Here is a 27,756-nt window from a genome sequence, read left to right on the forward strand (position 1 = left end):
AGGAGCTTTTCTTTCTGTCTCTGTGAACTGGAAATCGCTGTGCTCAGCTGTTGTGATTTCTTAGGTCAGGCTACAGCCTGCTTTATCCTGCTTTATCTGCCCATCAAGGAAGCCCCAGGTTCACTGAAAACTGGGTTGGTTGGGAGGGATGGGGGAGTAGGGGTATGTAGGATGATAGCTAAAGGGTATGGAGTTTCCTTTTAAAAGGTGATGAACATTTTTTCAGTTGACTTTGGTGACGGGTGCACATATCTGTGAATATACTAAAAACCATGGATGTAACACTTTAAATGGGTGAATCAGAAATGAGTATAGCCCTAAAAAATATTGTGTTGGAATCTCAAAGGAATCGAGTGAGGATTAAATGAAGTAGATAATGCACGCCAAAGTGCTTAGTACCATCGATGACAAGGAATAGGAGGTCTGAAAGCGCTTTGGTCTCTTCCCTTCTCCATCCTGTAGCAGCTGCGGAGAGACCGCCAGCAAGAGACCAGCCAAAGTAAACAGAGAAGCTCTTTATGCCAAATCACAGAGCCGACAAGGGGATGCGGGGGAAGGGCAGGGAGGAAGGATCCTCCCCACTCCTTTATTCACAGGTTTAGATGTTGTTCCATCTGCTCTCGAAGTTTGAATTTCTGGACCTAGAGGAAAGGGAAAGGCGTGAGAACCAGGCGTGGGCCTCTGCCAGCTGGGGTGACCAAGCCCAGCTGGTTTGCCTAGGACTGAGGAGTTTCTCAGGTTAAAGCCAGGCAAGTTTGGGGCAGACCAGGATGAGCTGACTAGTTGGTTACCCTACTGCCAGCCTCTCAACAGAATGTGGCCCACCACTCAGGGAGGTATAGGCAGGCCGCCTGACCTTCTGCACCTGGGCCCCGGGCTCCCCTAGCCCTCCCTGGTCTCCTTACACACCTTTCCTGAGATGGTGAGGGGGTAGTCTGTGACAAACACGATGTATCGGGGAATCTTGAAGTGGGAGATCTGCAGACCAGAGGGAGATAAAGCATGAGGCTGGGCGGGGTCCCACAGTTCGGTGTAGGGGACAGTGGGCTGACAGGTTGGCAGGCGGAGGGTGTTGGAGAACTGAGCAACATCGTGATGCTTGGGGTGGGTTGAGGGTCCCACCTTCCCTTTGCAGAAAGCCTTGATCTCCTCCGCTGTGGTCTTCTCCCCTTTCTTGAGCTGAATGCAGGCACAGATTTCCTCCCCCATCCGCTCATCCTTCACTCCCACCACCTTCCAGAGTCACAGATAGATATCAGACATCCCCATCCCCATCCGTGTCCCCTGCTCTTGGGGGCTCACCTGGGCTCACCTGGGCTCACCTGCACTCCCTGCACCTGTGGGTGTGTGTGAAAGAAGTTCTCGAGCTCAGCGGGGTAGATGTTCTCACCGCCGCGGATGATCGCGTCCTTGGAGCGGCCCAGGATCTTGCAGAAGCCCTGCGCGTCCATCATGGCAATGTCTCTGCAAGGAAGACCCAGGAGCCGCCTCTCACCTCTGCCTCATTTGGCTGGCTCGCTCGCTCGCTCGCTCAGCAAACATTTATCAAGCGCCTCCGATACGTCTTTCACTGCTCTAGACTCTGGGGCATATGCATTAACAAGACATGACCGGGATCGTACAGTCTAACGTAGGAGGCAGATAAAACCAAGTAGACCCATACCTGTGGCATATTTTCTCTCTCTCTCTAAACATATCTATACATATCATTTTCATGGCTGGCCTCTTTTTATCATTCAGGTTTCAGCACAAACGTTTCCAGCTCAGAGAAGCCTTCTCTGATCACCCGATAAAGGGAAGCTCCCCTCCCACCACAGCCACTCTCTCTCTTATGATCCTATTTTATTTTCTTCGCGATGTATATAAATGTCTGAAATGATCTTGTTTGTATCTGTCTCCCTCCACCAGATAGGTGGGAAGTAAGAGCAGGATCCTTCCCATTGTGCCTTCCACTGGACCACCGGTGTTTAGAATAGTGCTGGCACATGGCAGGTGCATAATTAGAACGTGTTGAATTAAATGAGTGACTGAATCTGGGCTCAGATTTTGCAGGCACTGTCCCAGGTGCTCTCATCTGTGCTGCATTTGGTCCTTCTGGGAGCCCTATTTGGAGACTATGGTCATCCCCATTTTATACATTTTGGAAACTAAGTCTCGGAGAGGTAAAGGGGTCATCTTGACACACACGTTCTCCCTGTTCTAGTTCAATGTTGCCAGCTCAGCCCCAGGAGCCCCAGCCTCCCCTCGGCAGCCCAGCTCTCCACACTGCCCTGCCTTCTCACCCTGTCCAGTACCACGTGTCCTGTCCAGTTGCTTCCTCGGTCTTCCAGGGCTCACCCCAGTAGCCCAGCATGACGCAGTACCCTCGGATGCACAGCTCTCCAGGTGTGTTCAGCTCTGCCAGTGTCCCCGTCTCCGTGTTCACGATCTGGGCCTGGGACCAGGCAGCTTCAGGCTGGGGCCTCCCACCCTCTCACTTCAGGATGGGGGGCCCTCAGGATGGGGGGAGCTTTGCCTTCCTTCCCCCTAGTGATGAAGCCCCCTGGCTATGCCCATCCCCAGGGAAGGGAGACAAAGGCTGGAGTAGATCCATCACCAGTCTGACACTGGAGCTGGGCATGAAAGAATAGTTGAGGCCCAGGCCAGGAGGTGCTGAGGAAACAGAGTGGAAAGGAGCTGCTCAGAGGAGGAAGCCTGCGGGGGAGCCAGGCCAGCTGAAGAATTATAAACAATGCACAAGAAAGGGGAGTCTCCTCTTACTTCCCATTAAGCAGTAAATAAAGAAGCCGAAGAGGGTGGCACAGCAGGGCCATGTAAACAGAAGAGGTGGCAAACAGGCAGAATCTGAAAGCCTAGTTGAGAGATGAGCCACAGCCAACGTGCAAGGAAAGCTTAGCCTGTGTGCCTCGTGTCTGCATCTGTGAAATGGGGAGAACTACACTTGCCCCGTCTACCTCACAGGTGGGCATCCCAGCGAGTGGCAGTGAGGCTGTCAGACACATGGGAGGGGGCTGATGTCACTGCACACTCACTGCAGGGAGAAGGGCAGTGGCCCCTGGGGAAGCACTCTGGCAGTGACCCCAGAGGGGCAAGGGCACAAGCGGGGAGGGGAAACCAGGTACGGGCTGGCATAAAGCACCAGCGTTAGAGGCTGGGAATTTGAGAGCGAAAGGTGCTCTGGGTCAGCCTTCAAGGTTCAAGGGACCCCCAGAGGAAGAAGCTGCTTGGGAAACTGTTTATGCCAAGCGAAAAGAGGCCCTCTGCCGAGGTGAGTGGGGGCGGGTGGGGAGGGCAGGGCTGTGGGAGAGAAAGAGCTGTGTAGGAAAAATCTCTGTGCCCTGGATCCTCTCTGAGGCTGTTCTGGCTGCCCCAAAACAGACAGTGGGCTTGGCAAAAACACACCTCAGACAGGAAGGGAGGCTGCAGAGAAGTTCAGCTGCGGCTGGCCACTGTTCCAGCTCTTCCCCGCTCAGGCCTCAGCCCACAGAGAAAGCCCCAGGCCCGGGAAGACCTTGCTGCTGCAAGACCTTGCTGCTGCGGGCTCTCAGCGTCTTGAGTGAGCAGTTTGGATCTCCAATTGAAAGCAATAAATATCCCAGGGGGTGAACCCCAGGCAAGCGGTGGGAGGTGGGGTCTGGGGCCCACCTCTGTGTGAGGCATGATCCTGCCCACACTTTCCGCCTTCTGCTCCACAGCGTCCTCGGTGAAGTTCATGAAGGTCACGGGACTGTTCTCTGTGGATCCGTAAACCACCTGGAGGGTCCAGAAAGGGTGTTTGGAACAGAGCCCAGGACTGCAGCAGGATGGGGAAACCCTGAGGGAAGGAACCGGGTGGGGGGTGGGGCGGGGAATGGGGAGAGTGGAAGGCAGTTGAATGGGGGGAAAAGAGGCATATTCCGCAGAAGTCAGGAGGCAGAGGCACTGGATGTATTGCAGACTAGCTCAACTAGCAGGGGCCCCAGGTCTGAAATAAAACTGAGAGCAGGGAAGCCATCCTCTTCCGGCCGGGCTCTCGGTCTTTGTTCTTTCCTGGAGCAACCACATGCTTTAGCCTGTGGCTCCCAGCGTTACCAATGTCCCAGCCTTTTCCACCTCCTCCCCCGGCTGTCTTAGCACTCCCTTCCTGATTTTGGGCCACAACATCCCCTGCCCCACCCTTCCAAGCTGAAGGACCCATAAACTTGATGAGAAAGCCAGCCTGCCTTGACCAGCTGGGAGCTAGACAGACACAACCCACCCGAAACCTGGGACAAGTGCCTAGCCTTGGGGTAGGTGCCCCCCAAGTTCTGGAGAGTTTCCTGTAAATTTATTTTCCTCAAAATAAAAATACAGCCAAAGCAAGGATTTAAAAAGCCAGTGGCACAACCCCCCCCCCCCCCCCCCGCCTTCTAGTGGTCAGGACATCCTAAGCAACAGAAAACCAGCAGCCAACCTTGGAGGAACATCACCAGGCAGTGTTCTCGGCCAACTATGGCCCCCATCTAGAGGCGACAGGTGAAAGGGGCTTAGGAGAGGGCAGGCCTCCACACCTGAGTGCTGGGTGAAGGGAGAGGGGCTGGCTGCCCTCTGTTCTAGGTTCCTTCCAGCCAGCGAAGACACCAGACCTTTTCTCATCCTTCAACCTACCCCCCATTTCCTCTGTGGTAGTGGAAATGACTCAGGCATAGCTGGGGTTTGGAGAGAGCTGGGGTCTGGCTCCTCCCCTCACCCCCCCCCCCCAAACACACAGACAAGAACCCCTACCATCAGCTCAGAGCTCGCTTTGGGGCCAGAGCTGAGACTCTGCCTGCCCACTCTCCCCTTTCCACAAAAATCTGGACACCGTGGCTGGCACGTGGACACACAGAGACCTGGTCGGCTGGGGCAGGGCTGCCCACAGGACCTAGGGTGCAGAAGCTCAAGCTGTCCAGGGCTGGTCCCTTGTAGCCAGGACCCAGCCCCCTCACCTGCCCTCACAGTCCTGGGGCCACTGCCCAGGTGTGGCTTCTGTCAAGTACACCTTGACGCCTCTCTGGCCGCCACCCTGGAAGAACCCCCCCCCCCCACCAAGGGGTCCTGACCGCTGGGGGTGGGGATGAGGAGGTGGGGACATTTCAGGGAGATTAAGGACGGGGGCAGACGGTGCGACTGTGCCTGTGGTCTTCAGGTGTTTGCCAAGCCCTGTGGGTCATTCCCCTTGCCCCCAGGTCCCACTTTTCTGGTTACCTTCAGTCGTGGCAAAGGGGCATAGGCGGTGCAGGGGACAGAAACTCAAGCCCGGGGCTGGGAGAGAGGGACCAGAGGCCGGGCCAGAGGCCAGTCCAGGGCAGGGAAGAGCTCCCACCTCCCGAGGGCTGGCTGCGGGTGCAGCTGGAAGGGGAGCCCGACGCCAGAGAGCCCCATTAAAGCGCCGCCAGCCGGCGACTGCGGCGAGACTCGCGTCCGGCTGTCCGGCCCCGCTTCCTCCCTTGCTGGGTCCAGGGCACACGGCCGAGCGCAGAAGGGGGGAGACGTGGAGGCTCAGACTTGAGCAAACAAATAAGCTCAGGGAACGCCTCCCTCTCTTTGGTGTAAACTCTGGGCCCTGGACACACCCATACCCACCCCTGCGGGGGTGGGGGTGGGGGTGGGGAAGGGGGTCGGGGTGGGGAGGGAGCAGAATGCGAGGGCAGGGAGAGAGGGGACCACACGTCCCCAGGGTGGGAGGGCTCCTCCCCTTCGAGGGCAGGGGCGCAGCTCCGGGCGGGAGGGAGTTAACCCGGCGGCCTCGCGGCTCCACGTAGGAGCTGGCTCCGGCTGCCGGCTGTGGTCAGGGCCATTGTATAAATAGGGCGGGAGACCGAGCACTGAGGACTTGCCGCTGCCCCCAGCCCCGGCCCCAGGCGTCCCGGCCATGGCCCGCCCGATGCTCTTGCTCGGCCTCGGCCTCCTGGCCAGTCTGCTGCCGGCGCTGGCCGCCTGCCCCCAGAACTGCCACTGCCACGGTGACCTGCAGCACGTCATCTGCGACAAGGTGGGGCTGCAGAAGATCCCCAAGGTGTCGGAGAAGACCAAGCTGCTCAACCTACAGCGCAACAAATTCCCGGTGCTGGCTGCCAACTCGTTCCGGGCCGGGCCGAACCTCGTGTCGCTGCATCTGCAGCGCTGCCAGATCCGCGAGGTGGCCGCGGGCGCCTTCCGTGGCCTCAGGCAGCTCATCTACCTGTACCTGTCCCACAACGACATCCGCGTGCTGCGCACCGGCGCCTTCGACGACCTCACCGAGCTCACCTACCTCTACCTGGACCACAACAAGGTGACCGAGCTGCCCCGGGGGCTGCTCTCTCCGCTGGTCAACCTCTTCATCCTGCAGCTCAACAACAACAAGATCCGCGAGCTGCGCTCAGGCGCCTTCCACGGCGCCAAGGACCTGCGCTGGCTCTACCTGTCGGAAAACGCACTCAGCTCCCTGCAGCCCGGCACGCTGGATGACGTGGAGAACCTCGCCAAGTTCTACCTGGACAGGAACCAGCTGTCCAGCTACCCCTTGGCTGCTCTGAGCAAGCTGCGGGTGGTGGAGGACCTGAAGCTGTCCCACAATCCCCTGAGAAGCATTCCCGACCAGGCCTTCCAGTCTTTCGGCAGATACCTGGAGACCCTCTGGCTGGACAACACCAACCTGGAGAAGGTGAGCTCCTGGCTGCAGGGCTCTGCCCCGGCTCCTTCTTCACTGCCAGGAGGCCCAGGGATCCGGGGCCACAGCTGGGCACCATCCCCTCTCCCCTAAAATCGCCTCTTCCTGTGGCTGCCTCCAAGCTGAGGAGCTCTGCTACCTGTGTCCGCATCTTGTCACATTCTCACCCCAAATCCCGCCCTGCTGCCCGTCCCTAGTCTCGGCCGCTGCCCGCCTAGGATTCCTACTTATAAACAGAGCTGGGGCTGCCCTGGCCCCACCGATGGCCCCCAGGAGGCGCGTCCAGGGCTCCCAAAGCCCCTGCTGTGTGCAGCAGCCACCTCTTCCCGGTGGGCCTTCCACCTCTCCTCTGCTGTTTTTTTCCCTCGTCTCCAGTAAAACTACCAACCCATAAAGGGAGGTTTGTTTACTGAGGAGCCTTCCAGAGGAGCTGGGCAAATCAGGCCCACAAAGACACCCTGTTCCTGGTGGGGAGTGTGCTAAGGTGGGGTGGGGGGCTGGGGGGTGAGGAGGAGCACATACCCGAGGAAGACCTCCTCCATGCCTCCCAGAGGCCCTGATGGATCCCCCATCCCCACCCCCCGTCCACACACATACATTCCACTGCGTTCTCGGGTCCATTTCAGCTGCGTGGGGACAGGGGGCCTGGCCCAGGTTGCAGACATGCACCCACGGGTTCCGTGAAGGGGCAAAGGCAAGAGCCACTCACCACTGTTATCCTTTGGCACAAGGGCCCTATAGGTATCTCCCCATAGGAAAGGCTGGCCAGGCCTCACTGTGTCCCAGACAACGCACTGCCCTTTGCCCGCCCCGTCACCAGACCCATCTCCTGGCTGCATCCTCAGTCCTTCCTCCCCTGTGATGCCCAGCACCTGGCCAGGTGGGGCTGCCTTGGGTCGGAGTGGAATCCTTCCTTGGGACTGGAAAATCACCCTGGTGTAGGGGCTCCGGCCAGGAGGTTTGGGCAGGGACCAGGGCAAGGTGGGGGAGATGGTCATCAGAGCAGTCTGATCACCAGGGAACTTCACACCTTTCCCTGGGCCACAGGCACAGAGATGAGGGCAGAATCCTACCTGGACGGCAACCAGCCTTCGTCTGGGTGGACAGGGTCTGCCTGAGCCTGCCCGTCTTCAGCCCCAGCCGCTGCCCAGCAGAAGTCAGAGTCGCCCGTGGCCCACCATTGCCAGCGTGGCCTTTCAGTGGGAAGTGGAGCAGGGCAGCAGGGGCTCGTTTGGGGCAGGGGAGGCCAGGCAGGAACTGGGACGTCTGGGCCAAGGTATGGGCACCAATAGAATGTTTCCTCTGGAGCCAGCCAACCTGGCCCAAGCCTCCACCGAGGTGGCTCCACAAATAGAGTCTGGCAGGCAGTGAGGGAGCAGTGAGGATAGGCTGGGGGACATCCCAGGACCCCGGGGGCTGTGGGGAACCTGGGCCCACTGCCCATCGCACCAAACACTGATCAGCTTCACTGTGTGCCAGCTTGGGCCACTGGGGCCAAGCTCTGGCTGCCTCCCCAGCCCCAGTGTTTGTGCAGGAAGCATGGTGCCAGGGGAGAAGCTGGATGTGGTCCTGCAGCTACTGTTGACTCCCTGGGCAAGGGACTTAACCCCTCCCCAGCCCCCCTGCCAATTTACATATTGGAAATAACACTACCTATCTCAAAAGGTGGTTGTATGGATTAGGTCATCTGAGACAACTTAGTCATACTGTGAAATTCTTCAGGTGCCACTGCTTACGTCCAGGGAAGGACCCTGCCCCTCTGGGGCCACAGAGGTGGGAGAGGCCAGACACGGGCTGGGGTGCTCACTCGTGCCCACCTCCCTCCCTAGTTCTCTGATGGTGCCTTCCTGGGTGTGACCACGCTGAAACATGTCCATCTGGAGAACAATCGCCTGAACCAGCTGCCTTCCAGCTTCCCCTTTGACAGCCTGGAGACCCTCACCCTCACCAACAACCCCTGGAAATGTACCTGCCAGCTCCAGGGACTGCGGAGGTGAGAGGACCCCCGTGGTACCCCCAGAACACGCTCATGTGATGGAGTAGGGACACACTGGCCCTGCACTAAGACATCCTGGGCATATGTCCTAGATCTGCTACCTAATAGGCGTGGAACCCTGGGCATTTCCCGATTTGCATGAAGATGACAGTTCCAGACTCCCCTAAAGCCAAGTCAACCTGGCCCCATGGCTCACTGTCCCTTCCTCCAGTACTCTTACTCTCTTCCCCTACCCCAGCAACTCTCTGTCTCTCCAGGTGGCTGGAAGCCAAGACCTCCCGCCCTGATGCCACTTGCGTGTCGCCCGCCAAGTTCAGGGGCCAGCACATTCGTGACACGGACGCCTTCCGCGGCTGCAAGTTCCCCACTAAGAGGTCCAAGAAAGCCGGCCGCCATTAAACAGGTGGGGCCCGGTGGGCAGGTCCCCCATTCCCTCTCTGGAGATTCTGGAAGTGAGGAGGGTGTCCCAGGATACTTCCCCACCATGAACGGGCATGCAGAGCCTCCATTTTTGCAGGGAGAGGAGGGGAGGACTGGGGCTCCCCCTCTAAGGGGGAAAATGATCCTGCCCAGGACCACCACCATTCTCTCCAAACACCGTCTAGGTTGTTGGAGCCCTGACACCAATCCTTGCCTCACCGCAGGTCCTGATCCAGCCGGTCCTGGTGACTGGTCTCTGCCTTCTGCCGGAGAAACTACTGATCCTCCCACCTCTGACCCCCACCTTCTCCCCACAGCCTTTGCTGATGCACAGAGCTGTCCACACCTAGACAAGTCCTGGCAGGGGACTCGGGCAATGCAGCACAAACCCGGCTCCACCTGACGGTGAGAGCTTCATCACGCCTGGCCCCGCGGCTACGGCTCCTCTCAGAGAAGCTGTTGCTGAGACTCCCCAAGTCCTGTAGAACTGGAACACGGTGGCCATCAGGATGGCCACTCTTCCAGAATCCTCATCTCTGCTCCCCTTTCCCTGCCATTTGGAAACAAACATCAGATCCTTGACCCACCCCTTGCTTCCAGGAAGGGTCTCAAGCCCCTACCCCCAACTTTGCCAGCCCCCGCCTGCCAGGACACTCTAGCCGGACACTGGTGCTTTGCCACACATCCTCCCGTGCTGCATTTCTTCCCCAGATTTCTATAAATATAAATTTATGTATGTGTAATATTTACTCCCCTGTCACCTATCTCTGTGACTTGAGAGCTGCTGATTAGGTAAGACTGCTTTTTCTCACATCTGCTTTCTGGAATGAGGGCCAGCCGGAGGGTCTTCCTTGGAGACCCAGGCTGGGCTCCTCCCCACTCCCAACAATCTCTTCTCGCCCAGCCCCGTCCTCCACTCACCACCAGTTCCTTCATGTTCAGCTTGTTGATGATGGCTCGGATCAGCTCTGGGGATGCAGGGGACCCACCGATCATACCTGAATCAGAGAGAGGGCTGACACAGCTCCCACCTTCTCCAGGCCCAGTGGACCCTCCCTTCACCTACGGCCCTTTTTAGGAAATAACATTCCCTTCTCTCCCCAACCCCGGACCTATTCCTAGACCAGGCAGCTGGGCTCGGGCTGGAGTCTAGGGACACTGGGGATTTGCCTCCCTCCCACCCATGTTTCTACAGTGGCCTTCTTGCCCCTAAATGAAAGAGTGGGCACATATGTAGCTCACTGGGCCAGTCCTGGCCTGCCACCCTTGGCCCCATCCCACCTCCACACATGGCTGAGATGTCATAACTTGAGAAGTCTGGTTGGTTCAGAATGTCCACGAACATGGTGGGAGTTCCATACAGCAAGGAGCCTCTGCATGAGGGAGGTACATCTCAGAATCAGGCTCGGAAGTAGAAGGGAACTTCCCCTTCTCACCACCCCACCCTGACCCTACAGTAAGGGCCAAGGCTGCAACTGTGGGGAACAGGCAGGAGAAGCTCCTTGGAGGGAGGAACTGGTCCTCTCCTGGGGGGTCTCCCACTACCCCATCTCCATTTCTCCTGGCTGGAGGGAAGAGACATCTTGGAAAGGGATCAGGGCCCAGGAGTGAGGAATAGGAGGGTCTGATCAGCCCACAGATGGCTGTCCACTGATGCCCACCTCTCTCTGCTGATGGCCTCCAGCGCTTTCTTGCCATCAAAGACCGGAGAGGACAGGATGAGGGTGACCCCGTGCATCAAGCTCACCATTGTGCCTCCCACGGAACCCAGGCAGTGGTACAGGGGGTTGGGCAGGACCACCCGTGACTTGTCTGGTGGCTGGAGATGGAAGCAGGAGGCTGGGTCTATTGCGGGGCCCCCGGAAGCCAGTTCCTCTAGCCAGCGGGGGAGCCCAGCAAGCCCCGCCCACCGGCACGGTGCCAGGGAAGCCCTTGCTGGGCCAGCACCCCCTCACCTTCTGGTGCAGTCTCAGGCGCTGTCCTATCATGTTGGAGTTGTTGACAATGTTGTAGTGGGAGAGCGTGGCCCCCTTGGGGCTGCCGGTTGTCCCCTGACAAGACAAGCACGTGATGGCTTGGGCTCTTTCATCCCATCTCCTTCCCACCCTGGGCCAGTGCATGGAAGAGCACTGGACTGGGAGTCAGGAGACCGAGACGGCTGCCCCAGATCCATTCATTCACTCAGTACGTATTCACAAAGACTCGCCACATGCCTACACGGTGCCAGGTGTTAGAATCCACAAAGGTGGCAAATAAGGTCTGTCCTTATGCCGCTCATGAGGCGGCTCAGAGAACTCTGTGGCTCACCAGCAGATGCCCTCTCTGGGCCTCAGTCTCCCCATCTGCTAAACGAGGGGCTCTGACCTGTGGTGGCTCAGTGCATCTGGGGACGAGAGGGCCAGGGGAGGTGAGCATGTGACAAGGACCCCAGTTGCTGATGTTTTCCGGGGCAGAGAAGACAGCTAGGGCCGGCCCCACCAGAGGAGTGTTTGCTCTCCCCTGATCTCTGCCGCCTCCTCCTTCTCAGGCGAGGGCCACATGGCGGGCAAGGGTTAGTGTGCCAGCCTGCGCTCGGGACAGGAGACCTCTGCCCTACCGAGGTGAACTGGATGTTGATGGGGTCATGGCAGGACAGGAGCTGCTGGGTGTGCCGGAGCCGGGCCAGGTTCTGCTCTTGACTGCCAGCTGCCACCACCTCATCCAGGAGCAGCGTCCCCGGCAGAGGGGCGTCCACCGAGATGACTGTGGTCAGATCTGGGAGCCTGGGGGTAAGGGAGCATGGTGAGAGTCGGGGGCTGAGGAAGGGCCCACAGAGATGGGTAAGGGCTGAGGGGGCCAGGAGGCTGCATGAGGCACCCCTCCCCATCTGGGACACCCCCACCTCTGACTCTTCAAGTCCCCTGGCTGGGCCTTCTCCACCTCTGGACAGATCTGCTTCAGGATGTTGTAGTAATGCTGGGTCTTGAATTGCCTGGGGAACACGAGGGCTTTGCAGCCCACCTGTACAAGGGGAGCGCCCCACCACGGTCAGCAGGAAGCCCCAGCCTGGGGATGTGGTGGCGTCCTAACAGGTGCTCTCTTGCCCACACACACCACCACCACGACACACACACACGAGCCTGTCTGACCAACAACCCACTCTTCCCACCCACCGTCTAAGGAAGAACAGACTCTGGGGGTCACTCACTTGAGCATGGCCCCCCAGCCCAGTCAGCCCTCTATGACAACTGGAAGCCCCCTGTGCCAGGCACCAGCTGGCTCCCCCACCCCCACCAAGGCAAGGAATGGGCCTACCTTCTTGAGGGCATACTCCACCTCCATAGCCTGGTAGGCTGGGTTCACAGACACCTGGTGGAGACAGCGAGGGTACATCATGTGTCCTGGGCAGACCCTGTCCCTCTCACTGCCCCTCCAACCTCAGAGGCAGCACCCTGTACCTTCAGGCCTCCTTGGTGGGCTTCAGCAGAAAGCACTAGCTGGTCTGAAACCAGCCAGGCACTGGAATGATTCTGGGGCCAAGGGCCCAGGGGGTTCCCCCGAATGATGCCCCCCCCCTCACAGCCAGCTGTGCCAGGCAAGCCCCTCCTCACCAGAATGATGCCTGCCTGGGCCGTGGCCAGCTGCATGAGTACCCATGCGTAGGAGTTGGGTCCCCACATGCCCAGACGGTCACCCTTGCAGAGGCCAATACTCAGGAGCCCAGAAGCAGCTTTGTCCACCTGGTATAAACAGACAGGGCGCAAAAGGGTGAGATGCAGGTGAGCAGAAAGGGGCCCATGACTTGCCCCTTAACCTTTGGCCCAGGGTCACATCAGAACCATCTGGGAACAAGGGACAGGCAGATACCTAGGCCTCAGCAGATCTGGAGGGGGCTTGGGAACATGCATAGTTAACCAGTGTCCCAAGAACGACTGATGCAGGAGGCACCTGGGCCACCTCTGCCTCAGCCCTGCCCTCCTCTCCCGACGTCCCCTGGGGCTCTCAGGCAGCCCCAGCACCCTGCCCCACAGCTAGGCACCACCCTTGCTGCTCCACCCAGCCAGGGCAGCCTGGGGGCCAGCACCTGCCCACTTTGAGGGTTCAAAGTCAGGACCCACCTCCTCCTTGAGCTGGGCAAAGGTCAACCTGATGTTTTCGTGGTGGACAACCAAGGCCTCTCGGTCCGGGACCCTCTGTGCTGTGGCATCCAGGCACTGCCCCACAGTCTTGTTAATAAGGTGCAATGTGGTATGGCCCTGGACATAGCTGAGGCCTCCGATGGGCAGGGTGGCGGTGCGATCCATCTCTCCAGAACTGTGGGGAGAGGGGCTGTGGGCTCAACTGCACCAACCCAGGTGTCCCTGGCAAAAAAGGCTGGCACACCCCGCTGGGAGGTAGGCTGCTTACAATGTGTGCGGGATACTCCAGAAACTGTCTGATCCGCCCCATCCCCAGGGACTGTCATCATTTAACTTAGGACCTGCTTCGCCCTTGGGAGATCAAACCTGGAGGCTGACTTCCTGTCGTTAATCAGAGAGAAGGTTCTTTTCCCCAACCTACTCCCCAGTTTCCACTCAGTGCCAGGGGCCTGGAGCCTTGGTGCCAAAACCCTGGAAAGGGAAACTAAAGTCAATCACGCTGATTTGACTAAGCAGGGAGGTAGCCTGTGTGGGCTAGGAACGGCCTCATCCTAGACACTGCTTCCTCCTAGTAAAAAGGCCCCTGGGTATTTGTTAAAACCCACAGAATAGTCTAACACAAGGACTAAACCTTAATGTACTATGGACTATAGTCAATGATAATGTACCATACGAGTTCCTTAACTGTAACAAATGTACCACACTAATGCAGGTGTTAATATCAGGGAAACTGTGCCGGGGCGGGGTGGGGGGGTGGGTATAAGGAACTCTATGTTCAATCTGCTCAGTTATTCTGTAACTTTAAAACTGTTAGGGGGACTTATCTGGTGGTAGAGTGTTTAAGACTCTGCGCTCCCAATGCAAGGGGCCCAGGTTTGATCCCTGGTTAGGGAACTAGATCCCACGTGTATGTCGCAACTAAGAGTTCACATGCCACAACTAAGGAGCATGCCAGCCGCAACTAATGAGCACACATGCCACAACTAAGGAGCTGGCGACCTGCAGCTAAGGAGCCCGTGAGCCACAACTAAGGAGCATGCCTGCTGCAACTGAGACCTGGTGCAACCAAATAAATAAATTAAATTAATCTACATTTTAAAAAATTAAAAAATAAAACTATGAATTACTAAAACTATCTAAAGTCTATTAATTATTTAAAAACAAAAATGAAAAGAGGTCCCCAGCAGTCCAAGTGTCACAGGCCTAGGGCTGCTTGTGCCCACTTCGCTGCCCTGGGTGACAGCTGCTGGGCTCCCACCCAGGCCCAGGTGGGAGTGTGGTAGCTCTCAGACCCTGTTCTCATCAGAGAGGGCATGCTCCAGGACCCTTCCAGGATCCTTCCAGGCCTCCTCTGGGCCACCACTGGGTGGTGTGGGCCCCAGGGACCCTTCCTGAGGATTCAGTCCTGCAGCTGCTGAGCTGAAGAGACCGAGCCTGGCTTTCACTGACTGACCGCTTATGGCTTATGGGGGAGAATTTCTGGGAAGAACAAGGTATGCAGGGCAGAGGGGAGCAAAACTGGTTTTCCCTGTAAATGGGAGAGGAGACCTCATCCCACAGGAGGGCGGGTCCCAGCGTGGGCTGATGGGGAGGCTGTCCTGACTTCAACGAGGCGGAGCCACACACTGGGAAGCGAGCAAGCACTGGGCTGGAGTTGGGGGCTTGAGGTCTCATCCCAGGTGTACCACCAGCTGGGTGGGTGGCTGACACAGACACCTTTGGTGTCCCTTGACATGTCTCCTCAGCGCCTCTCTGGTTTCAGCTGCTGGGACAGTTCCCTGTGGTTCTGTCTGCTCAGGGACTCCCTCAAGTCTCCCCTTCTTACCTGGACAGTTCTGGGAGGCATCAAGTCCTGGGGGGAAGACCCTGGTTGTCTGCACACACCCCACACTGACTTCTCTTCTTGTCTCCTCTCCGCACTCCCTCACTCCTACTTCCTAGGATCACAAATAAATCACCAGCACCCAAATCCTTGCTCTCAAGAGAATCCAAGTTAAGATACCTGTGTCTTCGTCTCTCTAGGCCTCAGCTTCCCCACCTATAAAGTTTGAGGACTTGGATCAGTGGTTATCCTCAAGGGGATGCTATTTACCTACCTGGGCAATCTTCTCAAGGGGTTGTAGCGAGCCACCTAAGCCAGGTGGTTCCCTCAGGTGTGCTGGAGCAGAAAACAGCCAGGTGTCACAGGCCTCTGAAGCCCTGCCAGCAGCCCACACTCAGGTTGACAAACCTAAAGAACTACTAAGGTAGTTCCCTGTGGTCACCATGACACCCCTCAAGAGAGACTGTGTAGCCAAATCCTTCACTCACAGGCATACTGTGGAAGGCATCCAGTTTTGCCCACTGGGAAACAGATATGCTCTTTTCTTTGGGTTTGCCAAAGTGATAGTTGCAAGAGCAACAAGCATGTGGAGAAAACCTGCTTAGGAAGAAAAAGCCAACACAGAAGAAAGGAGGAGAGATGGAAAGAGACAGAGAGACAGAAACAGAGACAGGAAGACCCAGTGACAGACTTAACCTTGAGATTGTCAAACACCTAGACCCAGTCACGTGTTAACCTACCTACCTCTGGACTTTTCACTGTCAACAGTCAATAAATTCCCTCTTTCAATTTAAGCCAGTCTGGGGGTCGGGGAGGGGAAAGCTGAACTCCATTTGCGACAACATGGATGAACCTAAAGGACATTATGCTTAAGGGAAATAAGCCAGACACAGAAAGATTAATACTGCATGATCTCACTTATATGTGTAATCTAAAATATGAACAAACAGACAAATTTAAGCCAGTCCGAGTTCGGTTTCTGTTGCTTACAACTGGTGAGTCCTAACTATATACATTTTGTGCATTCAGTGGCTTACCACTGCCCTTGAAAGCCTGGCAGGCCACTTCCCAACAGCCCAGCATCTGGATTAGAAGGCAGAGAAATACAGATCTCAGCCAGTTTAATGGTCACATTGTCAACAAATCATTAAAGGTGGGGAGAGGGGGGATCTGCCTGACAACACGGACCCTCTTATTCTCAAAATGACCCGGAGTCCTATTTTGTTTGGAATCTGATTTTCTACACATTCACCATGGTTTTCAGTGGCTTCTTGGAGTGTCTAGTTGGCAAATCAACAGGTTGATTAATGTGCCTCCCCCCAGTGCAGTTCAATTGCCCTGTGTATTATCTCCTTTATCTTCATGGTGGCTCTGATAGGTGGTATGAGAGAGACCCCAGTAGCCCCTTCTCCCTTAATAATACACCCTTGGATGTTCACCTGGCCTTGGCCAGGTGGAATAGAGACCACATTTCCAAGCTTCCCCAGCAGGTGGTCTGGTCCAAGAATAAAGTTCTGGCCAATTGGATTTAAGGAGAGGTCGTGTGTGCAGGTTCTGAGAAGAACCCTTAAAGAGAAGCACATCTTTTTCTCTTTCCCCCTGGCTGTAATGCTGCCCATGACAGTTCTCTTGGACCACATGGTGAGCTTGGCACCACAGAGCAACAGAGAGAAGGGCCTGGAGCCTGACAGCAGGCTGTACCATGCCGGCCACAGACTGGCCATCTCCCAGACGAAGAAACTCCCATCTCCTAAAACCATGGTGAGAGGGGATTTTTGTGATACACACTAAGCCAATTCTAAAAAATACAGGTGGGAATTATGAACTCTCATTGTACAGGTAAGGAAACTGAAGTGCAAAGAGGCAAAGTGGGCTGCCCAGCTGCTAAATAGCTGAGCCTGAAGCGGAGAGTTCAGTACCATTGCCCCAGCATTACAGCCTTGCCTGCCCAATCCAGGGAGAAAGGATGGGATGGGTAATTCTCTTCTTTAGGCTCTGGATTTAGTCCCTATCTGATCAACAGAGATTGGCTAATCTCAATTTTATTTTTCCACAGTTGTTTACTAATTGAACCCAAGAAACTGGGACTGCGTAGGGCAGGGTTGTGGTGGAAACAGGTTGCTCCTTCAAAGGATTGAAGAGTTCTAGAAACACATATCAATGCAATTTGCTCATAAACTTAAGAACCGCGCATTGTTTCAAAAGCCCAAATGCAAACACCACTGATTCTACTTCTCTCCTTCCTCAGACACACCCAAACACCTTGGTCAAGAAGGGTGGCCTCTTCTTTTTCTACTCTTAAACAAAGTGGCAGATACCCCATTTAAACCTGAAAAAGACAATAAAGAGGTTTGGTTTCAGGAAAAGTTGTTTGCTTGTTTGTGGAAAGTTTAAGGAGTTGGAGCGGGACCGCCAGGAGACCCAGCTGCTACCAAAACAACTAGAGTAGGCCTTTAGCTACTGGACCGGGTATTGTAAAACGCCAGGTGGGAGTGAGTCAGCCAGGCGGGGGCTGGGAGGGAACTGGAGACAAGGCACAGCCCCACCTAAAGGTGTCCACAGAGAATGGGCCTATGAGAATTCAGGCCTGGATCTGCTGCCAGATCTGATTTCATAAGAGAAGTCAGGAAACAAGCATGTTTTTAAAAACTGATTCTTTTGACCTTTCACCTTTGGCAACTAATGTGTCCACTGCTTTCTCCTCAGTGCTTCACAGGGCCTGGGATGTGAGAAGTGCTCAAATGAACGAAGGATAAATAATGCACATAACCCAGTTAGAAATAAGCAAGCAACTTGAATAGACTTTTTTCCAAAGAAGATAATATGAGTGGCCAACAAGCACATGAAATGCAAATTAAAACCACAATGAAATACCACTTCACCCCCACTAGGAAGGCTGTAAACAAAAACAGAAAATATCAAGTGTTGGTAAGCATGTGAAGGAACTGAAACTCTTTCTTTTTTTGTTTGTTTGTTTTGCGGTACGCGGGCCTCTCACTGCCGTGGTCTCTCCCGCTGCGGAGCACAGGCTCCGGACACACAGGCTCAGCGGCCATGGCTCACGGGCCCAGCCGCTCCGCGGCATGTGGGATCTTCCCGGACCGGGGCACGAACCCGTGTCCCCTGCATCGGCAGGCGGACTCTCAACCACTGCGCCACCAGGGAAGCCCAGGAACCGGAACTCTTATGCGCTGCTGATGGGAATGTAAAATGGTGCAACTGCTGTGGAAAACAGTTTGGTGGTTCTCCAAAGAGTTAAACATAGAATTAACATTTGACCTGGCAATTCTACTCCTAGGCATACACCGAAAAGAAGTGAAAACAAGTGTTCAAAGATTTGTACACAGGGACTTCCCTGGTGGCTCAGTGGTTAAGAATCCACCTGCCAATGCAGGGGACATGGGGTCGATCCCTGGTCCAGGAAGATCCCACATGCCACGGAGCAACTAAGCCCCTGCACCACAACTACTGAGCCCGCGTGCCGCCACTACTGAAAGCCGGGTGCCTAGAGCCTGTGCTCTGCAACAAGAGAAGCCACCACAATGAGAAGCCCGCACTCTGCAATGAAGAGTAGCCCCCGCTCGAGGCAACTAGAGAGAGCCCGCGCGCAGCAACGAAGACACAATGCAGCCAAAAATAAATAAATAAATAAAAGTTGTCTTAATTAAAAATAAAATCTATGGCAATTCTTTTAAAAAAAAGTTTGTACACAAATGTTCATAGCAGTACTACTCACAATAGCCAAAAGGTGAAAACAACCCAAATATTCAGTAATGGATAAATAAATAGACAAAATGGGGAATAGCTCTACAATGGAATATTATTTGACCATAAAAAGGAGTGAAGCACTGATACATGCTACAACATGGATGAACCTTAAAAATACTGTGGTAAGTGAAAGAGGCCGGACACGGAAAATCACATATTGCATAATTCCAGTTACGTGAAGTGTTACGGTTAGGCACATCTGCGGAGACAGAAAGTAGAGTCAGTGGTTGCTTCGGGCAGAGGGGATGGGAGGATAGAGAGGTGATCGCTAAGGGTAGGGGTTGCACATATTCATGAACGCACTAAAAATGATCAAATTGTACCCTTTTAAAAATAATGCACAAAATTCTATTCCTAGGTATACAGCCAACAGAAATCATACATGTGCTCACCAAAATACAGGATACTTGCATTATTTCCAACATGAAAACTACCCAAATACTCATAAACAGTAGAACAGATAAACAGTGATTTATCATTTGCAATATTACATAGCAATGCGAGCAACTGAACTATGGCTACACCCAACAATATGAATGAAACTCGTTAAAAAATGTGAAATGAAAGAAGCCAGAGAGAAAAAGGTATATACTGCCTGATTCCATTTATATGTACAAAACAGGCAAAACCTAGCTATGCTGTTGGAAATCAAGAGAGCAGCCAGCTGGGTGCTGGTTGTATGGGTGTGTTCAGTTTATCAAAAATTCAACAAGCGAGCATGTAAAATATATGTACTTTCCTGAATCTATGTTATACTTCAATACAAAGTTAAAAAGAAGACCCTTCTGGGCTTCCCTGGTGGCGCGGTGGTTGAGAGTCCGCCTGCCGATGCAGGGGACATGGGTTCGTGCCCCGGTCCGGGAGGATCCCACATGCCGCGGAGCGGCTGGGCCCGTGAGCCATGGCCGCTGAGCCTGCGCGTCCGGAGCCTGTGCTCCGCAACGGGAGAGGCCACAACAGTGAGAGGCCCACGTACCACAACAACAGCAACAAAAAGAAGCCCTTCTAGGGCTTAAGCCAGTGTTGACAGAAACACAATTCATAAACTAAATTCAGCAACAGACTGTGGCATCTATTTACCATCCTGTCGAAAAATAAAAGCAGCATGTAACGCTTCTGTGCAAAATACATGCATACATTAATAAATAATGCTGGGAAAGCCAAGCAAACACATCTGTTTGTGATCTCCATCCTAGAAATTACTCAAGAAAAGAAATAAGCTCAATTTTGAATGTAGCAGAATTTTCCTTTCTGGGAGTTCCAATATATGAGAAAGCAGTTTTGTGCCCTCTGTGCAGTTCCTGGTACCCTGTGACTGCTGGCCCAGCCAAGCCTTTTCCTACATGGATGCATGATCCCCATGTACAGGAGCACAGAGCATCTCAGGGCACGTTGCTTACTATTTAGAATATGGCTTACTGGAGGCAAGGCTTTGGCCTCGCTCCAGCGGGAAACTAGGATCCACCTGATAACTATCTACTTGACAGTGTAATTTCCAATAATGTCTGTAGAGACGTTTAATGACAAGTCAGGAGTGTAATGATTATGATTTATGAAAAAGATGGGCACGCTCAGTGGGGAAGGGCGGAGATGGATAAATCTCCGGCAGGGTAGTGAACTGAAGGAAGAGAGAGAACAGTGAGCATCTCCCCTGTAACGCTGTCTTGCAGGTTTTCCCAGGCAAATCAAGTGCTCTTATCCCTGTCTTACAAATGGAGCCAACTGAGAGAGAATTTAAGCGACTTGTCCAAGATGCCACCATAAAAGTTGGTAAAAACATCCTCATCATTCGATAACAAACAGCTTTCCACAAAACAGATGAGTGACACGCACACACGAAACACAGAAAAACCCTGCAAACTTACAGAAGAAGGAAGACAGGTGGCCACTAAGGATAGGAAAAGATGACCATGTCACAAATCAAAGCAAAATAACCGTAAGAGATCAGCAAAGATGGAAAATATTGATAGTATGATGTCTGCAACTTATTTGCAAATGGTGGCCAAAAATATGTGTGTGTGTGTTTATAAAAGGGTATCTATAAAAAGGATTATTCATTTTTATAGATGAAGCAAGAGGTTCATTTTCTTAAGTTTCCCAGCCTGGTGGGTGGCAGCGCTGGGGCCCTTTCTGCATGTACTGCTCTTTACACTGCAGCCCATCCACAGCCTCCTCTGGGGTTGCACAGGGGCTGGAGCAGCAAACCTGAAGCTGATGGTGCCTCAGGCCCATGGAGAACCACCCTCACTTGGCTCTCACCTTCCAGGCCCTCAAGCCACACTGGCCCTTTTCCACGATTTATTTGTGGTATCTGATTCATCTTCTTTGCTGCCTCTGATCCCATGGTTCCAGCTCACCTCTCCTAGCACCAAATACAATGGCTCTGCACCCGAACTGCCTAGTCCCCTGGTTACAGCCACCTGGAAAGCCTTGTGCCCCGGTGTCAGCCCTGCTCAGTGCAGCCTAGCCTTCCAGCAGGACCTGGACAGAAAACATGGGCTGGCTGGCTCAGGAGACTCCTGTGAGCAGTTGTAGCATTCTGTGACGTTCTAGGGCTGGTGACTAAAGTCAGGGCTAGAGACCCTGTGAGCACCAAGGATGCTGGTGCTGGTCCTGACAGGGTCAGGCAGAGACCACAGGCAGAGCTGGACCCTGAAGGAGCCATGGGAAGCAGGGACGACCACGCCACCTGAGAACATAGGTCTGAGAATCTACTTGGGGGAGAAGCTCTTTGTTTTGCTTCCTGTTACATATTACCTGCTGGGAGGAGGTTCTTGGGACCTGGGTCAGCCTCTGGCCCTGTCAGAGGCTGCAATTACCCCAACTAAGCCCATGAGCCACAGCTACTGAGCCTGTGCGCCACAACTACTGAAGCCCACGAGCCACAACTACTGAAGCCCACGCACCTAGAGCCCATGTTCTGCAGCAAGAGAAGCCACCACAATGAGAAGCCCACACACCACAGCGAAGAGTAGTCCCCGCTCGCCACAACTAGAGAAAGCCCTCACGCAGCAACGAAGACCCAAAGCAGCCAAAAGTAAATAAAATAAATCTATTAAAAAAACCCCCAAAACAGTTCTTAGATGATATAATATTGGGGACCACAAGGTGTAACTGGGCTGCCCAGTTCAGTGGGCCTAGAAGCCACACCGTCTCCACCACTCTCTGCTGGGATAGGCCCTTGACACATTGTTAGACCTATTCTGAGGCCCCCACTTCTCAGCTTGCCTTTATGCTGCCACACCCAAGGGTGAAATATTGAGCATAGGAGATCATGTCCTTTTCCCCATGGTTACCAAGGAAAGCTGAACTGTTTAATGCATAACACACACTTTAATGAATTTTTTGTCAAGATTAATAGGTCACTCCTCCCAAAAGCAACCCTTGGTTTTTGAGCAAAAGACGATAGACACAAGAGTATATACTCTGAGATTCAAGAATAGACAAAATTAATCTATGGAGATTAGAAATCAGAACAGTGATAGTCTCTGGTTGGGGAAGGGAATTGACTGGAAAGGGGTACTAGAGAAATTTCTAGAACTGTGCTGTCTATATGGTAGCCTAGTCACATGTGGCTCTGGAACACTTGAAGCATGGCTAGTCTGAATTGAAGTGTTCTGTAAGTGTTAAATACACACCAGATTTGGAAGACTTTATGAAATAAAGAATATAAAATACCTCCTTAGCAATTTTTAAAAGATTGATTACATGCTGAAATGATATTTTGGCTATACTAAGTTAAAGAAAATATATCATTAAACTTATTGCCTATTTCTTATTACTTTTTTTTTTTTTTTTTTTTTTTTTTTTTTTTTTTCTTTTTGCGGTATGCGGGCCTCCCACTGTTGTGGCCCCTCCCGTTGCGGAGCACAGGCTCCGGATGCGCAGGCCCAGCGGCCATGGCTCACGGGCCCAGCCGCTCCGCGGCATATGGGATCCTCCCAGACCGGGGCACGAACCCGTATCCCCTGCATCGGCAGGCGGACTCTCAACCACCGCGCCACCAGGGAGGCCCTCTTATTACTTTTTTAATATGGCTACTAGAAAACATAAAATTCCACATGTGGCTCACAGCATAATTCTACTGAACAGCACTGTTTTAGAACGATGGACAAGTTCTGTATCTTGGGGTGTTGAGTAATGGGTGAACACATTTGTTAATATTCATCAAACTGCACAACTAAGATTTGTGCATTTTACTGTCTGTAATTATACCATAAAGTCCCATGATCTTTCCACCACCCAACATAACCTTCCTGAAGGAGTCCACAGCTTACAAAGAACACAGACTACAAAGAACCCCCAAGTGGTAAGAGCTACAGTGAAGATTTTGAGCAAGGCACTCTGTCTTGGTGGAAGCTTCCACTTTTAGCTCGAATAAAACTGATGGTGTATATGTGTTTTTGTACATGCAGAGAAAGTAAACAGGAAATTATTATTTGAGTCCAGTAAACTCAAGAAGACAGAGGGCCTGAAATACTTGGGGTTAGGAGGCATCCATGCTGCAGATTTTCCCTTGGGCCACTGTTCGGGGCTCACGGGGAAAGTACACAGGAGCCAGGGGTGGAGGCTGATTCAGAACACCTGCCCTTGATGGCATCACTAAGGTACATACAAGGTTTAGCTCTTAGCTTTCTACGGTCAAAACCCTCAATGTTTTCTGTTCACTCACAGAGGACTAGAGAAAACAAGAGAGTCCAGAGGTTAGGAAGAGTTCATAAGGGTTTAAGCATAAGTAAGATTTCATACAAGTATGAAGGCTTCCTACTTTGACCACAGCCCTCTTGGATTCAGGGATCCAAGTCTCAAAGCCCAGCCTCCTTAGGAATCACAGAATGTCCACAGAAATACTGCAGAGTGCTTCTTGTCCAAGTGGCCCATTTTACAAAGAAACCAAAGTCCAGAGAGGTTGAGGGACTTGCCTAAAGCCACACTGGTCGGGCTGGGCTTGGTTTCCTGTCATTCAGCTCCCAAACTGAGAAATACATGCATGCCAATGAGATTCACAGAACATAATTCCTAAGGTAGAAGTATAGCTTGTTTATTTCTGAAGGGAGAGGCCCCTGGCAGAATTATTGGTTCCTGTCATTTATCAGGACACTCCTCTAGCAAGGCCCCTTTAAGAGATGAAATTACATCCTGTACTTTGGTTTGATCAAGGGGGAAAAAAAAGCAGTCCTTTATCCCAACACTCAGCATAATCACGGATGGGTCTGTCAACACAGCCAGAGCAGCCCCAGCTTGGTTTAAGCAGTTGCCTCTGCCAGAACGGTCTTCCTCCTACTCTCCAGACAAGGCTCTAAACTGTGGGTCTTGGGGTCACTGTAGGAATGTGCAAAGCCATTGTTACATAAGTACTTTCTGTCTCATACTCATTAGCACCAGGCTGTGGGGAAGAATTTTCTTACGCGACCTCATTTGACTCTCACTCTCAGGACAACGCTATCTACACATAACAAAAGTCTCAAGTTTAACTTAGTCCCAAAGCTACCAGCTAGAAAGTGGTTCTTCTGAACTCAGATCTGTCTGGCTCCAAAGCCTTTGTCTGTAGATTGAATAAATAAATAATGTGGGAGATGTTAGGAGGGCTTCATACGCAGGGTTCAAAAGAGTTCACGCACAACCAAGAGTTTATATCAATACAAGTATACACCCTTCATCCTTCAAACCACAGACCTATCATTGGAGGGCTCAGGCTCAAATTCCAGCTTCTTTAGGAAGTCTTACCTAATCCCATTCCCACCTATCAGATTCTTCCCTGCTTTGACACTCTCCTGGTATAGCATCCTGACTGCCTTGAATCAGTGGGTCTATGATCCTCCCCTGCAGATCCCTTTCTGGCAAAGAAGCCACTGGAAACAAGTTCATTCATCCTTGTATCCCCCACTGCACCCTCTACAGTAGATTGCATACCTACTGTGTGCAAGGCAGGAGACGTAACTAAAACCGATGTGTACCAGTCACTGATTACAATGTCCAAATTTATACTTTATTTTCTATTATTACATTTAGAGTGGAGTAGTAAGGATATCATTACCAAATCCCTTGTTAATCATCTTTGGCAGATTATGGGAAGGGTCTATTTTTCTACTGTGATTTCTACCCAAAACACTTCCTAGCTTAATAGAATCCCCTCATATAGGGACATCATTTTATAGTTTCCAGTACTGGTCCCACCTGATTATAGCCACCCCCCTGGAGGGTGGTCCATGAAGCCCACTCATGCCCTTGCACCAACCATCAGCACTGAGTCACTGGAGCCCCTGCTCTGAGGGTCACACCCGATCCTGAGAGGCTTGAGCCACGGCTCTCTCTGTCTTTCCAGCTCTGAGTGCTCCCAACACCCTGGGCACAGCCGCCTCACTGGCAGCCCCAGGCCAGCGTTAGAGGTCTGAAGGAAGCCTGCTTATTGGAGGTGCATCAGGAATCAGCATTGGATTCTGCCCTCCTAGGCTCCCTGAAGCTCCAAACTAGACCATCTGCCTTCCCTGGGGATGGGGTTGTGTGGACAAGGGGAAGGGGCTGGTGGTTCAGGAGGTCTGTAGAGCAATGGACAGCTTCTTCTTTCCTTCTGGGGAAAAAGGCTGTGGACAGCCCTGACTTTGATGGATAGGGGAATGTCCAGAAGATCCTGGGGCTAGATTTAGGGCTGGGCAGAGGCTGACATCTTGGTAACTGGCCAGAAGAGAGAACCAGGTGCAATAAAGAGGCCGCTGAGGAGGAAATCCTCTCCTACCTTCAAATCACTTGAAATTCCTACCCAGACCCCATTTGGAGGTTCTCAGGTACCAACTCTGCCCCAAAGCAAAGGCTGAGAAGAGCAAGCCTTTGTCAATCCAGCATGTAGGTAGCATTAGTGACAAACTCCACACAGGCTCCAAGGTTAGGTAACATACTCAAGGTCACACAGCAGGTAGGTGGAGGGCTATAACCCAAAGCAGTCTGGCTTCAAAGTTCTTGCTTTTTCTTAACAGACAGAACTGGGGATCTGATAGGTAACAGGCATGGGGTGTTTGTCAGCAAGAAAGCAGGCTGTATGTGACCAGGTCAGAAAGAGCAGAGGACAGAAGTCCAGGACCTTTCCGCACCATGGCACCTAGAACACTGAGTAGTGATCATCTTGACTTATCTTCTCCCTCACTAGACTACAAGTTCCCCGAGGACTGCGTTCTCTGGCTTTCATAACCACAATACCCGACCTGTGCTTGACGTGACGTACATTCTCGGGAGTATCTGTTGAATGCTTGAGACTCTTAAGGGCTTCTTAAGGACAAAGTAGGAGCAAAATCAGGTCAGACCACCACAGTCAGTAGGTAAGGCCTCAAGCACAAGGGAGTGGCAGGAATGGGAGGGAATTAGGCCAAATGCTCAGGAAATCTTTCTCTGGACACATGGATCTCCTCCTGACAGAGTCAGAATTTCTCTGAGGCCTGGTGCCCCTACCCTGCAACTGTAGGCCTGTAGCAGGTGAGAGACCTGCTTTGTTTACACATAAAAGGTCCAAGGTCAGGGGACTTCCCTGGTGGGGAAAAGGTGAGAACCGTTTTCTTCATCAGAATCCCATCTGCTGACCTGCCCTGAGCCATGGGTTTTCCCAGAAAATTAAGCCTAGTGATCTGAAGGTACTGCATGCTTTCTATCTCCAGGAACCAGCAAGTTCAAAACGTTGTGATCTCGGAGTTCTAGCCGAAGAGGAGGAGTCTGCATCTCCCTCCAACTTCATTCCTTTTTTTTTTTTAACCAAGCAGTTCTCTCAGAGAACTTCCGGCGTCTCGTCACTTTTCCATGCCCAGGCCTACACTCCACCTGGTATCCAAAACCGTGTCCTGACCCCAGACCTAGTACCTGGCCTAGCTGGCTGGCAGGGCAGGCTCAGTGGTGCCCAGGCCTCCGCCTGCGGGGTGCTGAAGATAAAAGCCACCACTGATAACATCAGCGGGAGCCCAGCTCTGCTTCATCAACACACTTTCACATCTGTTATCTTACAGGGAGGTAACATTACTTACTGTGCTGCAGTAGAGGCAGCAAAACTACTGGAAACCCACATCCTCCACCTGCCAGCCCCCATCCCACCCTCTGCATTGAGGACAGAAGAAAACAGGCCCGGTAAGTAGCCAGGAGCCAAGCGGTGTTTGTCAGCGGCTGATGAGGAGACGGGAGACTGCTGAGCTTAGTGGCCTAGGGTGGACAACACCGGGTGCAAGATCCCCAAGTTTATCCCTGCAAGGGGTCCAGCTCAGAGGCAGTGTCCTGGGGACAGAGCACAGGCCTTGCCCCTGCCCCTCCCCATCGGGACAGACTGCCAAAGGCTCCCACTTGTGGCCATCAGTGTGCCCGCGCATGGACAAACCTAAAGTCCCAGACCAGAGCCCAGAGTCAGTGCACGCTCCCTGACAGCCACCAGCCGCAGCCCCAGTCAGCGTGGGCCAGGCCAGCATTTCCTGTTGCCTAGGTGCCAGGTGCAGGGTACCTAGTCTCCCGCGTGTGCCGCCCGGAGGTGGGGCAGCCGCGGGCCTCCCAGCCCGAGCGCGATCGGCCCCCAGCGAGGTTCCGCAGGACCCGCAAGATCCCCTCCGGGGGACGGGGCCCGTCCCTCTCCTCCCAAGCCGCGTACCTGAGGGGACGGACGCCCCACAACCCCACTTCCTGCCAAACCCGGGAGAGGCCGACCCGGGCCCCCAGCACCCCCGGGCTCCGGGCGCACAGCCTCCCGACGCGCAGCATCCAGACGTAGACAGCCATGGCTCGCGACGCCCGCGTCCGGACCCGAGTAAACTTTTAGTGCGCTGGGGCGGGGCGAGCGCGGAGCGGGCGGGGAGGCGGAAGGGTCGCCTCTGCCTATGGGTTGCGGAGGGCTAGGTGCCGGCGGGCGGGGCGGGGCGAGGCGAGGCCTGCGAGGCTTGGAGGAAAAGAAAGCGGGCGGGTCACCCTCCCCTGGACCCGCCGCCCTCCGCCTCCCACCCTCTTAAAATGGCCCTGG

At 53.6% G+C, this 27,756-nt stretch overlaps 3 protein-coding genes across 18 annotated transcripts in view; 2 read left to right on the forward strand and 1 right to left on the reverse strand.

Moving 5' to 3' along the window:
* COL1A1 (collagen type I alpha 1 chain) overlaps positions 1-27,756 on the forward strand; it is a 239,087-nt gene that overhangs the window by 32,304 nt on the left and 179,027 nt on the right. The window lies entirely within an intron of this gene.
* Positions 501-27,539, reverse strand: ACSF2 (acyl-CoA synthetase family member 2). Of its 16 annotated transcripts, none has more exons than XM_082602886.1 (17): positions 27,391-27,539; positions 13,553-13,657; positions 13,166-13,361; positions 12,659-12,787; positions 12,363-12,416; positions 11,950-12,068; positions 11,665-11,830; positions 11,024-11,119; positions 10,730-10,887; positions 10,350-10,441; positions 9,990-10,066; positions 3,646-3,753; positions 2,283-2,434; positions 1,323-1,464; positions 1,123-1,233; positions 910-978; positions 501-641 (listed from the first exon to the last, which is right to left on the reverse strand). In XM_082602886.1, the coding sequence occupies exons 1-17, from the start codon at positions 27,516-27,518 to the stop codon at positions 591-593; spliced, it is 1,953 nt and encodes a 650-aa protein (XP_082459012.1). In that variant the 5' UTR covers positions 27,519-27,539; the 3' UTR covers positions 501-590. The 16 variants fall into 16 exon arrangements, 10 of the variants coding, with proteins under 10 accessions (XP_082459012.1, XP_082459015.1, XP_082459020.1 ...); XM_082602889.1 differs by lacking the exon at positions 13,553-13,657 and adding an exon at positions 26,783-26,857; XM_082602894.1 differs by lacking the exon at positions 27,391-27,539 and adding an exon at positions 15,753-19,752.
* On the forward strand, positions 4,758-9,419 carry CHAD (chondroadherin). The gene is made up of 4 exons (XM_082602897.1): positions 4,758-6,646; positions 8,482-8,645; positions 8,906-9,051; positions 9,293-9,419. Exons 1-3 carry the CDS (start codon positions 5,873-5,875, stop codon positions 9,045-9,047), a joined length of 1,080 nt encoding a protein of 359 aa, XP_082459023.1. The 5' UTR covers positions 4,758-5,872; the 3' UTR covers positions 9,048-9,051; positions 9,293-9,419.

The sequence above is a fragment of the Mesoplodon mirus genome (genome assembly GCF_964341445.2).
Source record: "Mesoplodon mirus genome assembly, chromosome: 18".
NCBI lineage: Eukaryota > Metazoa > Chordata > Mammalia > Artiodactyla > Ziphiidae > Mesoplodon > Mesoplodon mirus.

Bases quoted from the DNA above. Each gene is read 5' to 3' on its own strand.
- CHAD (XM_082602897.1), top strand. From the start codon at position 5,873: ATGGCCCGCCCGATGCTCTTGCTCGGCCTCGGCCTCCTGGCCAGTCTG. The intron at 6,647-8,481 runs GTGAGCTCCTGG...CTCCCTCCCTAG, and splicing joins ACAACACCAACCTGGAGAAG to TTCTCTGATGGTGCCTTCCT. The intron at 8,646-8,905 runs GTGAGAGGACCC...CTGTCTCTCCAG, and splicing joins CAGCTCCAGGGACTGCGGAG to GTGGCTGGAAGCCAAGACCT.
- ACSF2 (XM_082602886.1), bottom strand. From the start codon at position 27,518: ATGGCTGTCTACGTCTGGATGCTGCGCGTCGGGAGGCTGTGCGCCCGG. The intron at 10,442-10,729 runs GTGGGCATCAGT...TCCCTCATGCAG, and splicing joins GAGGCCATCAGCAGAGAGAG to AGGCTCCTTGCTGTATGGAA. The intron at 1,465-2,282 runs GTGAGAAGGCAG...TCTTCCTTGCAG, and splicing joins GACACGTGGTACTGGACAGG to AGACATTGCCATGATGGACG.